This window comes from Oxyura jamaicensis, chromosome Z (assembly GCF_011077185.1).
Source record: "Oxyura jamaicensis isolate SHBP4307 breed ruddy duck chromosome Z, BPBGC_Ojam_1.0, whole genome shotgun sequence".
Classification (NCBI taxonomy): domain Eukaryota; kingdom Metazoa; phylum Chordata; class Aves; order Anseriformes; family Anatidae; genus Oxyura; species Oxyura jamaicensis.
In genome coordinates this window covers 3,327,266-3,344,117 of record NC_048926.1, presented here as the reverse complement: position 1 = coordinate 3,344,117, position 16,852 = coordinate 3,327,266, and the positions used below count along the sequence as shown (strand labels likewise).

The 16,852-nt window shown below is 44.5% G+C and overlaps 1 protein-coding gene across 1 annotated transcript in view; it reads right to left on the bottom strand.

Annotated features, from left to right (window-relative positions):
* Positions 1-16,852, bottom strand: part of LOXHD1 (lipoxygenase homology domains 1) — a 138,903-nt gene that overhangs the window by 104,189 nt on the left and 17,862 nt on the right. The window contains exons 3-4 of the mRNA XM_035310289.1: positions 10,685-10,765; positions 9,733-9,917 (exon numbers count right to left, since the gene is read on the bottom strand). Coding sequence (XP_035166180.1) covers positions 9,733-9,917; positions 10,685-10,765 — 266 coding nt within the window. The remainder of the gene's footprint in view (positions 1-9,732; positions 9,918-10,684; positions 10,766-16,852) is intronic.

Here is a 16,852-nt window from a genome sequence, read left to right as displayed (position 1 = left end):
ATGTGGTTACGGCACCTTCCTTTTCTCTGCCGTGGGGTGCCTGCTCAGTTATGGGCCATCCAGCTGCCCCGACACCTCTCATCCAACACGCTGACACACACAAAGCTGCCCTGAGAAGACATTGGGACACAGGTCCAGGATGCCCTCTCTGGGAAGCAGGGGGGTGGCACTAAAAGATACAACCTTGCGGCATTAATTTAGCAGAGGTGTGATAGCCAAGCAGCTTGTCTGTTACTAACCAACTCAGACACAGCTTCCAGCAGCTAAGAGGGAGGATGAACATTGCACCATGGGCTAGGCCTGGGCTCTTCCCAGTGGGAGCTAAGGGTTTTATTTTTGGGGAGAGCAGTGGAGCAGTGTTGCACTCCTGGCACTGCTCCTGGGGGAGGAAGGGGTGCACCCTCCTGGTGCACCTCCTACAGGCTGGCCCATTGCCACCTCCACCCCCAGGAAATGGTGCAGCACTAACCCAGCACCTTGCCCAGGACCTTTTTAGCCAGCCCCATCACCCCAAAGAGCCCTCATGTGTCCTCACCCCTTGCTGTGAAGGTGGGAAATGCAGGGAGGCATCGCAGCCAGATCCTTCCACCTGCAAGCTGCAGCTGGCTGCTCAGCCACGTGAGGTTCAGCTGTAGATGCTGTTTATTTAGCAACATGGTGTCGTGGTCACCTGAAGCACCACAGGAGGGAGTCGCCTAAGGAAATCTTGTGGCTAAAATTATTTGGGGCATTAGATAAGGCATTAACGCACAAACAGCAGAATTTGTAGCAGCAGGAGAACCAGATTTAGGCAGGGAAACAAACTCAATCGTGCTTCATCACCGAGAGTTATCACCTCCTGCGGGGCACAGTGAATTCTCCGCTAGACATCGCTGCCTCCCTCCCTGGTGCATGACCTGCCGTGCAGCAGGTTCGCAGCACAGCATCCAACAACCAGGAAACGTCACAGCCTTCAGAAGTGAAACACGCCGGGTTAAAAGCAGGGAACTGAGTCGTAGGCAGAGATAGATTCTTCTCATAAGGCAACTTTTAGCAATTATCATCCTGTTTTCACAGCACTCCCAAGGGTGGCAGTGTCTAAGTTCCTTCCTGTACTGCTCAGCGCCGAGCAGGCAGATTTCAGAGCAAAGAGGGGAGGGGAATGGGTAGGGAAGAGGCAGCGCTGATGTCCCTGAATGGCTGCTGCCAAAGAAATACACGCATGGCTAGTATGAAAAGCAAAAAGAATTGCTGCTGGAGGGAGGGGCAGGGGCTGGATCCACGGACAAGAAGCAGTTTCAACCTGAGCCCACCACAGTCTTTGCATGAGCTCGGGAAGGTGGTTGAACGTCCATATGCCTCAGTTCCTCGCTGTCAGATCAAATCAATCACCCAAAACACTCTGGCAAAATCTCTCCGTGATGACTTGTCAAAATGGGAGCTCTTTTCTACCACTTCTGACAGCATATTCCTCGGTGACAGCTGGTCAGAGCAACCTTAAAGGTCAGAGAGCCTATGGTTAGGCACGAAGCTTGTGGCTTTCCAAGACACTAGATTCAGAGCAAGCATTTGAATTTCCTCTCTCTGCTGTCCAACCAAGCTAACACAGCCTCGTCCTAGATGCTCTTCTGGTGGGGATGCGTAATTGCATGGTCATCCAACACAATGCTGCCACAGGAGTTTTTATAAACACTGCAGAGAAGAAAATTAGCCCAGCCCTAGTCATTACATCTCTCTCCACTACAGCAGCAGGGACCCTAGAGATAAGTGCACAGAACAAGACATAATGGGAACCTAAAGCAACTCCTGTAAGAGCAGAGGAGCTCATCAGGTGTTCCCTCTGCCTCCAAGGCATGGCCCACTGCTGCATAAAGCAACTGCACACAGTTAAGGAAGATTTTTACCCCCATCCAGCAAAGGGCTGAATTCCAAGGGTTGGTTTAGAGCTTGAGAATAATTAAACTCTGTCAGGAGTAATTGACAGCTATCTTTCTTTATGAGCTGCACCCTCACTGGTGGTGAGCATGTTCTAAAACCAAGGCTTCAGACTGGAAATTCAGATTACATGCACGCTTGGAGTGCAGGGGATGCTGATGAAAGAGCTTTGCACTGCTTTTTGGCCATCAACACCCCAACAAAAACACAGTGTTAGTGGGGAGAGATGCTGAGGAGCCTTTGCACAGCTTTGGGGTGCACATTGATAAGGGCAGCGTCAAGGTTGTGAGGTTGGTGCAACCCTGTGACAACATTTTGATAGTCTCAGAAGAGCTCTCTGAAACTGTGCTCTGAAGAAGGAGAGATTATTGCTGCTACCCAAGGAGTCATAACACAAAGGAAAAAGAAATGAGTATGTTTGCTCTGCTGAATATTACATTACCCTCAATCACTGCCTTGTGCACCTCCTGTAATGAACTCAGCTGCTTGGTCTCCTCATCCAGCCCAGAGACCACGAGGTTCAGCCCCATTACGCATGGATCTTACAGAAAATCAAAGCATGCATCAAAACAGTTAATATATTAGGATTCAGTCTGGATCATCCCTCTGCAAAGCCTGTGAGAGGCAATCTACCACATGCAGGAGCCTTTGGTTGTAGGATATGTTAAACTGATGTTCCTACTGTGACTTCAAAATGATGATAGTATTTTGAAGTGAGCTTTAAATGACCTTGCTCAAGAGACGGTAGTTTAGTTGCAGAGGCATGGTGCTTAGCACGGGGCAACCCGTCTTGTTACAGCGGCACGGAAGCCCTTGTTCATCTAATTCTCCAAGATTTCTCATTATTTTTCATTAGTTCAGCCCCAGGGTGGGAGCCCATTTAAATAAAAAAAAAAGAAAGAAAAGAAAAAGAAGGAAAGAAAACACAGACATTTCAAGAAAAAAAAAAAAAAAAAAGAAAAAAGAAAAAAAAAAAGAAAGAAAGAAAAGAAACATCCACTTCCAGATTTCTCCAGATCTGTTATATTTAGGTTTGGGGAAATTACTGAAAAGAACTCTTGGGTAAAATATTTTTGCTCAGAATGAAGAGTGACGTGATTTTACAGGACTGTTTACACTCGTATTGCTATCATTGTACTTCAACTTTATTTGTATAAATCAAATTTTTAAATTGTTCATTTTTTTTTCACAATACCAGTTTAAATAATTACAATATCTAGACATAATTGGTGAAAATTATGCCCATCTTCACAGCTGTGCTGCACTGTTCTGTGTTGGATACACATAGATCTATACATAGCTATACATAGAGATGTCGCATTCTTCTCCAAACTTTTTTGAAGCATGAGAGCTTTTATGTGAATTACAAATCTCTATTTACATCCTATTTCTGAGCTCTGTGTATCTCATCTTCCTTGTGGCTTAAAAGTCACTAGTGTTTCTTTTTTCTTTGTTTTTCTTTTTTTTTTTTTTTTTCCTTCTAACATTTTTATTCATTTGATTAATTTTTAAAACATTTTTTTTCTCCTAACATTTCCACTTGTCCAGTTTTAGAGACAAAACAAGAAGCAAAACAGACATTACAAATAAAACACTCACAGCTGACTTGTTTAAGGAGTGGTGGTTGAAAGGTAAAAAAAAGACAGAGTCCATGGCGAGAGTAAAATCCTTATTAGATCAACTGGTTTATTTTGGGGGGAGAGAAGGGAGAAAGAAAAAAAAGAAAATAAAAATACAAATAAAAAGATGTTGAATGCTCAGTCTGCCAGGTAACAACATGACAGGTTTTTCTTTTTTATTTTTTTTTCCCCAGCAATATCAATTGGGTAGTAAAAGGTATTACTCACTCTACAAACGTTTGTTGAATATCTCAGCATGCAGCAATGCTTCATCCTTAATACAGTGAATATCTGTCATTATTCAAAAGTAAACAATTCATATTTATTTCATAAATATATTTAGCTGCATTTTCATGTGCTGATTATACACTTCCAGTTCTCAGCACAAATAAAGATAAGTTTCAATGAGTTGGTAACACCTATTAATATTTAATTCCCCCTTTTTGCATTCTCAGTAATAACCTTTTTATTTTTTCTGATCATGAAAGTTTCCAAAACGTGGTATTTTGAACCATGACTGAGGGGAAACAGGATTGGGGCCAGTCCCACTCTCCAGTCCTGGTGTAGAATGATGCTACAAAGCCCATAGGACATCACCTACTGCTGCCTCACAACCTAAACCCCACTCTTTATCAGCGCTTCTATCAGTAGTACTTTATTGAGAAATATTGGCCACAGCTTCAGTTCAGATCCAGTCCTGCCCTTAGGCACACGTGCTTCCCACTGGAACAGGAAGGATTGAGCTACTGACTCAAAGCCAAGCGTGTGCATCAATACCTGCTGCCCCAAGTGTGTCCTCAAGCCACAGCCAGGTCCGTCCCTCATAAGTCTTCAAGTCAGCCAACATTTAAAACTCTGAACAATGAACAGTGATGTCTTAAAGCAAGCCTCCTTTGCAGAAGAAGGAATTAAAACAGCTCACATTCCCAGCTCAAATATATGAGTTTTAGGTCCTCGTGGATCTAAAAACCTCAGAGAATTTCTCAGGCCTGTTTACCTGTGCTCACACAGATGCTCTCAAAAGCACACCAGGCAGAGAAATCTAGTGCAGGCTGCTGCTTTGTGTGCACAGACTGTCTTGTTTTTGTTTGAAGGGAACTCTTTGGTGCTTCCTTGTGCCCGTGGTCTTCTCCTCTGACCCAGCACGAACACAAGCTGTCCAAGCTTCCTCGGGTGATCTCATTAACTCTGCCCTAGATGAGGACAGACAGGTGGGTCAAGGAAACTCATGAAAGACTAATGGATTGGGGCCAACCTGCAACTTGATCAGCTGAACTTCTCTCATTTGTAAGTATAATAAATACTGTTCTCATTCTGTAAAGGCAAGGCCACCCTCTGCATGCACAAACACATGGACATGTTCCATGACCGATCTGCCTTCACAGGACTCCAGTTGGTCCTTCCAACATGACCTCCCAGACATTACCTCTTAAGATGCATCTACTCAGGGAGCAAAATCTCAGAGACACCATATAGCAACCCAAAATCAGGTCAGAACTGACACAACCACCAACCTTCCAGTTCAACACTCATTCTTCTCACAGCGAGGAATAAAACTCATGTTTGCCTGCATAAAACCAAGGAGATTAAGCCCTAGATACAGCACAGCTACACCTAATCTGGTCTTGCAATCCATTTTTTTGGACACGATATTAATAATAATTAAAAACAGTAAATGACCGATGCCTAGTGCTTTTAAGTATGGGAAAATCAAATTCAACGCAACCCCGTAGGATGCTCCCATTCTCAAGGTGTGGGTATACAACGCGCTGTGACTGCCTTGCTCCGCAGAACTGTGCTGCAGAACAGCTCGGTTGTAAATACCCTCATTTATTACTAGACTAAATAAGATTAAACTTTACATGGAAAATAAGTGCTATTACCAGCAAAGGGAATGGAGAAGTTTTACAGTTTGAGGTCACACACATGCAGTTCTGTCCTACTGTGAATAAACGGTCTTGAAATAGTTTCACACGAGCTGCCATCCCACGAACATTTTTAGCCCATCATGTCCAATCTGAAATAAATTTAGAGCGCTGATGGCCAAGGAGCCAACTGGAAAGTAGTCCTTGGCTCTGAAATTCATTTGCAACAGACAGGCTGGCAAAACTTCACCAAAATTTGACAGGTTAGTATAAATTAAAATTGCATGGAAGTCTGAATTACTTTTCAGGTATTTGTGCTATTTTGCATGGTTTTAAGGGCCAGGTGAGAAAAAGCCTCTTTTGAAATGAATGTTCCTGTTTTCTCTTGACAAACTGACTGTTGTTACCCCCAAAAGAAGATGGTTCATGTATAACTAATACATCACCTGACCCTACTTAATTTCATATTCTTTTAAGAATGATGAAAAAATACGGCCTTGTAGAAATATTCCAGTATTACATATCTTGAGACACCTTTCAGTCCTTCTGGAGACCTATTGTTATAACTCATGCCAAGCCCCAGGCTCGGACTGGAGCTGCAGAGCAGCCCTGGGACTGCAAACCACCAGGGGAAGGGGGGTGAGGTCCAGCCAAAGGAGCCTCACCATGGGGTGTGGGACATAATTGTCCTTCCAAGGAACAGCACAAGTGATTCTTGTCTGCTCTGCAGGTATCAGACAACAGGCTGGGAATAGGTGCCTGAATTGTCTTTGCTTTTGCATCTCCATGGGGTCAGTAGTCCTTATGAGTGCAGCTACAAGCTATTATTAATGCTCTCCTCCCCCATCACTTAGGTAGGACATCAGACACCCTTGGAGAGATCCAACACCTGCAATGCTCAAATAAAACCCACCAGATTAAATCAGTTTTGAGCCAGTCCCTTGCATTGAGGCTTAGTCACAGTCATAGAAACCCAAGGTTTCATAAACACAAGTGAAGCAGCGTAAGGCTGAACAATAGTCCTTCCTTGTAATTAATACCTGCAATGTAAATTAATCCAGGCTGCCAATAGCAGCTGCTGGGTAAATAAGAATCTGTGACACCATCACTATCAAAGCACCATGGGCATATGATGCCATGGATGGGAATACAGGGAACAGAGGATCATTCAGGCAAGAGCACTTAATATGTAACCTGTTCTCCTTGAAAAATGTGTGGCATTCAATGGGGAACCTAACATGAGTCATTTTATCCAGTTAAGCAAATGCAATCATTCAGCTGTCTGCAATTAATAAGTCTTCCTGTCTTCTGCCCCACCCCCTCCCCCTTTTTTTTGGCCACTTTTTCAATTATATGTTGACAATTTCTGGGGTACATATTATTTTCTGCCTTTTGAATAATGCCATTATTTTTTACTTCAAATTAACCTCTTCAAAGCTCAGAGACCTACAGGAATTCCCCAACTGGTCTGTGCTCTGTACAAAGAAAGAGACCAAATCTCCTCATGGCTTTAGGCTTTGGTCCAAACACCAACAATCCCCTTCAGATACAAAGCCTCTGCAGAACTTTAACAAAACAAAAACTTGACAAAATAAATCACTCTACTTTTCACCAGTCCACATCCCACACACATCACAGAAATCATGCACATCCCAGCAGTGACCTTTGAGAAAGGAAAGGTAAATCTTCACAACAAAGATGTGAAAGTTCTCCAGCAGAAGATCAAAAGCTGAAGATGTTGTAGGAGAAGGGACATGGATGAAACTCATTTGGTTACCTCCAAAGCATAATGGACTGTGGCAGCAAATGGAGCATGAAAGCAAAGCACAGGACTAAGGTCTTTAAGATCAGTGCCTGGATGGTTTACAAAGAAAAACTAAAGAAAAAAGGGAAGCAATGACTGAAGAGACATGACCAGAAAGAAGAGTACAGCAGTAAAAGCTGCTAATGGGAACACAGGCTTGAGAGGAAGCGACCCATCTTTCTCTACAGGCACATAAAGTCACCAAACCACATAATTATTCATTTGTCTAGCAGCCTAGAAAATATGAATACTCAAAGAGTAAACACAACCGTTCAAATCACTTGAAATAAAAATAACAAAATAGGGCAAATTACTTGGATGTATGAAGAAAATCATATCACAATCTCATTTCAGGTCTTTACGAATTCAGAGGGAGCTAAACAAATTCAAATGAATTTACATTTGCAGCTGACAGTTCACCTCAGCAGCCTGGGAATGTTTATCCTTCATTAATTATGGTTCAAGGGGAATTGCAACCTGAGATAGCTGAGCTAACCCTCTCCTTTTACAGATTCAGACCTGCCACCTGGAAGGCATCCAGCCCTTCACCCGTGCCTCTGGCCTCAGCCCAGCTCCCCGCATTTATGGAGGCAGCTGCAGAGCTCCCAGGCTGTGGCACTCAAAAGTGGCATTTTCTATCTGATAAAGGTGACAAGGACAGATGCATTTCTGACAAATGTGTGCTTGAATCTCCTCTTTCACACCCTTAAAGCCAGGGACAATCTCACTTGTGTTTTTCCTGGACAGCCAGGGCCAAGCACAGTGTTAGCAGCTGATCTATAACCCAAAACCACTCCTCCAGAAGAGCATGTGCTTGGGAGTAGCTTTTCTGCTGCTGAAGTGCAGAGTCTCTCCAGCAGTTTCTTTGTAGCTGCACTGATTTTTACCAGCTGAAGGTTTAGCCCACCATTCTTTCCCTGCTGAGAGACAGGTGTTGAACAGGATGGAGGAAATCACAGGCATTCGTTTGAATCAGCTCTCCCAGGCAGGAGCAATAATAAGTTCAGAGAAATTGTTGTGTCATTTAAAGATCTATTAAGATTGAGTAGTTGACTTCCTCCTCAAGGGAACCTCTCTTTAATTTGTCTTGCTCTGACTCATCCAATACCTTCTCCAGACCCCTCCTTCCCCACCCAGTGCAAGTATGCTGAGCTCTTCTCTTTCACAAACTGAGAGGATAAAAGAGCAGTGAAGCACGGTGGTGCTCTCAGTCCCACAGCCCCTGGGTGGGGGATTTTGGCAGAGCACCTCCAGACATTATCTCATCCCCCGATGGCATCCACCCTGGAGAGGTCTGCATCTGTAAAATACTTCCACATACATTTCTTGTCAATGTACATTATTTGTGTATGATAAACACAATGCAGCCTCTCGTACTTACATCTTCAGCACACTGAAACTGCTTTAGGAGATCCCATCTTAGCAAGGGGAAATCATCTAACAATTCAGGGACAAAGCATCACAGTGTATTGTCTGACTGTTACAGCAGGTTATCAATAAAACAGCAATGCTTTGCCCTTCTAGAGCATCCATCAATACTCAAAGCACTCTATTAGGAACTTCCAATAAACTGCTTTACCCCCTAAAACACTCCTAAGTGGTCATATCAACAATGGCAGTGCAACAAATCCACTAATACTCAAAAAGATGTGATACTAACAAAAACACAAGTTTTTCCCCTTTTCTACCAAACCACGCCTTTCCCTTACTTCAGACTTACGGCTAATGGTGGGTGCACTTCACTGTCCATGCCCCAAATTAAACTCCCATAAAGAAGCGGTGCATTGGCAAGGCGAACAGAGAAATACAACTTGGTTTCCTCGTTAACGCTCACAGACAAACTGCTGACCACCCGAGGCTGGTTTGCTGGCTCCACTTTCACGTCTCGCTCGCCTCCCCACTCACGTTACATGCACTGTACATCACCACATGGCCTGCACGCTGATAGCAATTTGGGAGTACATGTCTGGTTTGCAAGCTGTCCTGGCTCCGTTTCAACATCATTAGCTTAAAACCACTCTGAAAAATAGGCACCAGTTCAATATGGGTATCATACACATTCAGTAAAGCGGCATAGGATTGCAGTCGGAGGGTTGGCTTGTTTGTGGAAATTTCTGGCAGGTCATCACCAGAGCCTGGAAACACCAAACCTCAGGCATAGGATGTAACCACACTGCTTCTTCTGATAACACACACCATGCCAGCTACATCTTCTGGGGTGGGATGCCACGCATCCCTCGGCAGATAGTTAATCAGATTTAAAGCAGTCATCAAGTATTCTCCTGCACTCAACCAACAAGTGGAACTTCTCCAAACAGTGCTTTATCCTACCCTGAGATGTCAGGTGTAATGCTGGAAGAAGGAATTACCCTCTGGAGGCACCTTCCTATTTCCCTCTCCACTGACTGTAACGAAAACCTAAATTAGCTTAGACCACACAATTACTTTTCATATGGCTGAAGTAATCTGAAAGCAACCTCATCCCTTCTGACAAGGCACCAGGAAGCCAAGCCCGCTGGAAAGCACTTACTTTTGGGCACATCCATGGGGTTCAGGCTGCCTATGAGGTCTCTGACATAGAGCCCGTCCCCATCCTCCTTGCTCAGCCAGTTGTTGCAGGGGAAGTAAAACCGGAGGTGAGGTCTGTTCATGTCGGTCACGATCACGCGGTCCAGGAACCAGCCTGCGTTCAGTCCGGTGTTATCGTGCTCAATCCTGGAGGAACATCAACCCACGTGTGAGGGCCTGGATTTGATATTTTGATTCAGGCTGGCCGCTAGCACTATAATTTGGGGGAATATTTAGTACTAGGCAAGGCTAGGGTAACTGTACACAAAATGCCTTCTTATACCTGGCTATCAAAAGTGTTTCATAGGATTAAGGGCTGCTATGGGGTATTTTGCAAATAACAACCTTCTATATGTATTCGTGTGACAATGCCATAGGTATGTTACTATCTGCTAAGGGATGCACACATATGCACGCCTGAGTGTTCATTCAGCATATACCTTCATTCACCTTCTGCTGCATTTCAGAAATATAGGTGACTCTACCCCCTACCCTGGATCTTTTCTTTTTTGCACTCCTTCCTAATTTTTAATTTTACATAGGTCCATCAGAGGGTGGGTAAATATAATAATTATCATTTACATTACACTAATTCAGCAGAATGGAACAACAAACCCAATTTAACTCCATCAGAACATAAAAACAGCCTTAAATCCTTTCCTCTGTGATTGCGTATGACAGGAATACAATTCTTGATGTGGAGCGTGGATACTTATAAGCAATACTGTAGGTGATTTCATGCTTCAGTTCAAATCTTAGGCAGTAAACAAGCTTTTACCACCCCTTAACTTCACCTTGATGGGAGCATGTTAACAAATAATGAATAAAACATGGCAAGACTAAAACCCCTGCAGCCTGTCATTCGATTAGCACCTCACAGAGCATGTTGTCTGGTGGCAGTGTTATGTGGTTACCTTATTTTCTTTATTTGTCCAACATTGTTGGTTTTCACTCGGAACACATCTGTTTTGCTCCTCTCAAAGGCTGTGCTGCTCCTGCAATACACACGCAACAAAAGCTATGGTAAGAAAATTACCTTGCCAGCCAGCCCGCTTTGGGGTTTCAGGACCAAGTGTCATTTCTAACACTGGACAGACCTAATTTTCAATGTCCTCTTTGCCATGGTAAGTTTCGGATAGCTCTACATGCTGATGTTTAGCAGACCTTTTCCTTCTTGAACTCTAAGCATCCTCTCAGAAGCTGAGACCAAAGCTTTGGGGGAAATGCAATGCTGGCCCAAGTAGATGCAAGCCTTGGATCACATTCCATATCGCCTCCAAGAATAAAACAGGACAGATGTTTTCAAAATCCTCACCTAAATCCCCGTACAGGTAGGAGCTGGGGGAGACTGTAAGACTTTCCTGCTGGCAAGTGGCTTTCAGAGGTGTCTGAAGACAACTTCTGGTGAAGATATATCAAGGCAGCACTAAGGAGGCCAAAATTGCTTTAAGAGCTCCAACTCTTTTTGGTAATACCTTGTCTGTGGTTGCTCAACTCCACCAACCCACCCATCGGCTACTAAAACACGAAGGCAACAGCAAAAACTAAGGGATGTTTCCAGCTGCTGCTGTCAGGGGTGGCTGCAAAGTGCTCATTTGGAGGGGTCAAACAGGAGCTTCATCTCACCCTTATCAACCAGCCCTTGTTGGCTGAACCAGGTGGAAGACTGGTGAATCTAAACCTGTGCACGCCCACGTTAGTTGCTTTACAGCCCTCAGTCTGCCTCTCATCTCCGTTTCCCACTCCCAGAGGTGTTCTCTCCTGCCATCTTAGTCCCCAGGCTCTGAGCAGATCCACTCTGGGTGACAGAAAAGGAGCTCCATGGTTTGAAGGTGCTCCACATACCAAAGGTGCTCCACAGCCCAAAGGTGCTCCCTGCGGGCCTGCCCAGAGCTCAGCCAGAGACAAAAGCATCCGCCTGTCCCAGGGGTTTCTCTCCACTCCCATCTCCCAGTGATTTTCTAACAGCCACTGAAACTTCCTTTGCAGCTTTCTCCTGCAGTTTGTATCTCATTTAAAGCCAAACGCCTGTAGGACAGGGACCTGTTCCATTTTTTTTGTGAGGTGTTAAGTGTGCAGTTAGTATTTCCCAGGTGCGAGCAGAAGGCAATATGAAGTACATTGGCCCGGGACAAGAGATGTAGAATGAAATTCCCAGTTCTGCCTCCAGCCTGTGGTGTGATCTTTGTCCAGCACCTCCATCATTTGCAGCTCTTACTTTCCACTGTGAATAACGTCAAGGCAAAAGCCACCCTAGCTCTCAAGACACAGCCTCTCCCACCTGACCTCCATGACCTGCCCTCCCTGCCTCAATTTCACCTGGCTGCTAATCCTAGAATCATTAAGGTTGGAAAAGCCCTCCAAGACCATCTGGTCCAAACCCCTACCACCAATGTCACCCCCTAAACCATGTCCCTAAGGACCATGTCCAACCTTTCCTTGAACAACCCCAGGGATGGTGACGCCACCACCTCCCTGGGCAACAAGTCCTAAGCATTGCTGCAGATGATTAAACACAGCAAAATCCAGAAGTCGTATTAAAAGGAACAAGAAACTGCCGTGCTTCAGCAGCATAAAGCCGCAGTGACAAGCAGCTTGTACTTGGGAAGTTAATGAATATTAATAACCCAAGCAACGGGCTTTGGTTTTGCTCAGCACTCTTCTCCGCATCATTAAAGGATGTGCACAGGCTTTTGTTTAAAGGTTATTTCACGTGTTCTCCTCCGTCCTGCTGTCCCAGGCACCGTGCTAGGACCATCGCTGCTACATGAAAAGGCTAAACCAGTTAACCTTGCCCCACAGACAAGAGACGATTAAATCCAGCCCAGCTTCCCCCAGCCTGGCTGTTAGAGGGAAAACAGCCAGCAAGCGCGAATCAATTAGTTTGCCAGGCTTGAGCAAGCGCCGCAATGACAGTGGCTTCTCAACGGAGATCGATGCGGCGCTGCAGACAGCATATGGAGCTGTGGAGATGGCTCAGAAGTAGTAAGTGGGACTAATTAGTCCAAGGAGCACCACGCGCCAGTCCTGGCGGCTGCTGGTCTAATGGAGGAAAGGTGGAGCACGGCCCCACAGCGCCCAGCAAAAAGATGCTCCAGGAGATGCTTCTTGAGGCAGATTCCTGCTGTCAAAGGGTAGGAAGAATCTGAGCTGCTTAAGAGTGAATGGCTTATACTGAAGTTTATCCAAGCAGAGAGAGGGGAGAGAGAAATTTCAGCTGGGCCATGTCAGAGGCTGGTCCAGGCTGGGCTGAGAAATACACAGCCTGACTGCCATCAGGACCTTGTTATGCCAAACAATGCAGCACACTGGGTTGCATAGCTCTGGTGACAAATAAAGCTGAGAAAAATCTGACTTGGAAATGGTAGCACTAAAACCCCAGTATTCAGGCTTCACTGGGTTCAAACCCAGGGCTTGGGCATGGATTGCCGTAAGCAAAGGTTTATTCTAGAGCTTGGAAGAATTTCACTCTAACATTTGTATGGGAATTTAGGTCAGAGCAACTTCAGAAATATGATTCAATCATTGTTTTGTTTGTTTGTTTGTTTGTTTTTGCTTTGTGTTGTTTTGGTTTGTTTTTATTTATTTCCCATATTTAGTTGACTTTAGCAGCTCTATTTTTTTTTTTTAATAATCTGCTGTAGTGTTTTACCCACATGCAACGTAATAAAGGTCTAAGGAAGCTCACTAGATATTAGTACATGAAATGCTCAGTATATTTGGTATCTGAAGCCATTTTCAGATTAATTTGGTTGAATGACTGCCTACAGGTTGCACTCACTACTCGCAGCACCGTAAATGTACAAACAAGGATTTAGAGCACTCTGTCCCCTGCCTGGGTTATTCACGGTGCTAAAACACACCACAAGACCTGGTGCATGCTCAGGCATGGTGTTTATGAATCTCTGCATGGATCTCCTCTGTAGGCCATCAGTGCAGAGGACAGAGCCAGTGCCATGAGAGTTTAATTGCTACTTGGTGTGCTGACAAAGAGAAACGACTATTTGTAGAAAATAATCTTCACCTCTGACCAGCTAACAAAACTCTTTCCAGGGGTGAGCTCAGAGGAACAGAGGGAAAACCTGAGTATTGATCATAGCAGAGGCATAAAAATAAAAACCAGAAACTTTAGCAGCAACACAGTAACCTGAACCAACAGCTCCAAACCACTGCGTTACTGACAATTTGCATTGCCTCTATGCTCAGTGTTTGATCTGATGGCACTCTGTACACACAGAACCGCCTGCGAAAGCCCATGGAGACCATGGAGGCACAGAAGCACAAAGTGCTCTACCATGGATGTTTGATCAAACAAAATTGTAGAGAAGCTCCATTAAAACATGGGGAAGAGCCAGCTCCCAAAAGCATCTCCCCCTGGGTCTCTCTGCTCCTGCCACCAATGTTAGGTAGCAGCAGCAGCAGCGAGCAGAGCACCAGGGGAAGATCCCAGAAAGTTACTCAGGGAAAACCATCCTACAACATGTCACGTGCTAGAGAAACACTCTGGTTCACCTGTAATCTCACAGCAGGAATGTTTCTCATGGACTGGAAGTGGTCAATACAGTTTTTACACATGCAGGTGGAAAGAATGAGTATTCTTCTCTCCCTGTTGGCTTTCCTGGCCTGAAATAAGAGACAGCTTAGCTCATCCTCATTCTATATATCTTGTAGGCTGGGCATCCCTGGGTTATAAGGCTCTGATGCAGCTTGCCAGTAGATGCAAGAAGATATTGGGAAAACGCCTACAACGTGCTTACCTTATTCTTCTGTTTCTCCTTATGCAACCACTATCGATCACTGCTAGAGAGATGACACTGCCTGGATGGACTCATGGACAGCCTTGCTGAAGAAAAACATATGCTCAAGGCATATTTACCCTTAACGCAGAGCTCCAATAGCAGCATCATTAACCTCCTTCTTGGAGCGAGTGAATACTCCCGAGAGTTTGGACTGCAAATATTTTGCCAAGACTGTTGTCATGAAGCTGACAACATCAGTCAGCGAGCGGCTGGAAATACCGCATAAGGCAGCATGCATCTAAAAATACTCCAGATGGAAAAGAAACCAGCCGAAAAGAACAGCGACGGCAAATGTGTCCATACCGGGGACATGATTTTCTTTTTTTTTTTCTACAAATAACCTGACCAGCAGAAGGAATTCTGCTTAAAGAAAGCACAGAAGAATTACCACATAATGAAAAACCAGTCCCACCTGAGGAGGTTTAATTGAATGAGATAAATTACTGTGGAACAGTGATGACAGCCAGGAGCCAAACACCAGCCCAACACCATGGGAGCCCATCTCTGACCTTACCCTGAAACGTTACAAAGTGCCATGGGGCACACTGAAATGCCCCTTGCCCTATCCATAAGCATCCACAGAACAGATTTTAATAACCTTAATAACACTTATTGAATAGCTCCTTCACTCTACATCACATGGAAGAACAATAAGTTAATGTCAGTTTTTCGTGTTCAGTGGCATGATTTGCAGAGAAAACAAAAGTTGTATTTAATTTAGGTAATCCTGGCTATGCAGCATGTCTTTGTTATCTACACATTGTCTGTTATTTTCTAGACAAACTGTATACAAAACTATAATGTTGCAAAGCTCACTCAGCATTTCCCAATATTAAAGCACATTTTAATATGAACTCCCTGAACTCCCTGAAACATCTGAGTAAATTCCTGTTTCTCCATGTAAGTCCTGACCTGCCTGTAGCTGGTACCATGGGTGCTACTTGCATTGTTGCACGTGGATTATATTTATACGTACACCAACCCTACAGGCTCTAGTCTCCAGGTTTTCCAACCTCACTAAGCACCCTCTCAGGTAGTTTTGTCCATGAAATGCTCGATGCAGGCTAGAGGCAGTGTGACTGGGTGAGAGAGGGAACAAATTTCCCTCTTGGTTTCTTTTTTAGAAGCAAATTTAAACCCCAAAGTGTGCCGTCAGGTCACTCTGCCCCAGATCATTAAGTCTTCACAGTGCGGTGTTAAGTGCTGCAGATTTGTACCAGCATAAATTAGAGGGAGGCTAGATACATACACAGCTTTAACACGGGAAACATCCCATGCCATTAAAAGTACTGCAACTCATTTCTGAAGTGCTTCCGCAGCTATGCAAGAGGTATTCCTCCACTGCTCTTGTGGTTCATAGGAAACCTGTTCTTTTGCTTTCTAGCTGAACAGCCTTTTCCACGCCAACTTTCTAACACTTCCCAACTTACTGTTTTTATTATTGAGAGTATTTGTTCATTTATTCCAGAGCTGTTAAACTACTAAATCAGATCTTCTGCAGCCTGGTACAGTTCAGTTGCAGTAGGGCCACAAAGATGAGCGTGCTCTAAGACCACCACATAGATACTCTGCAATTCTTCTGTACTTGCTGGTGCTGGGATCTGGAAAAGCTCTGTACAGTAATTCAAGACTTGGTAGAAGGGATGGCCAGTTTAATGTATTCAACATGGGAAATAAAAGTAAATATATAAATAATTCTACTGCACAGTTCTCAGATTCAGTGGCACTTTTTTTAAAGGTGGCAGGGGATCAAGAGTATTTATCACGGTTGCCACAGGCACAAAGTGTAAACCTGTCACTGAAAAGTGGATTCCTTTACACTAACCACGAATAAATTTGCTGCTGAATACTGTGACTGTCTGAGTTTTGTGATCAGTCCTATGCTTTCTTAACCCCAAAGTGGTAGAGAGCACACGAGCAAGAAGAAACAAAATCAGCACTGCTGGTTGTTGTTGGACCTCAGAGAAGCAGCTCATAGCTGTAGGAATGGCCACGGGGGCTGCCGAAATGCCACCAAACAATGCAAGTACAGATGCCTTGGTGTCTACCCATGCTGGTGATGGAGCTCGTGAAAAGAAGCCTAAATTGCTTTTAGCCTCTGGCTGAGCTGTAGCTGGTGCAGGATGGCAGGTGGGAAACTGGAGAGCTTTGTGAGCTGTTTTTTTCCCTCTGAGTACAGATGAGGCCAGCACACAGCCACCACCTCCAGCACCGATGGGGACCACTCACAGAGCTGCTACCTTCCCCAGCTCAGAGCAAATACAAGGAATTATTCCAGCCCCC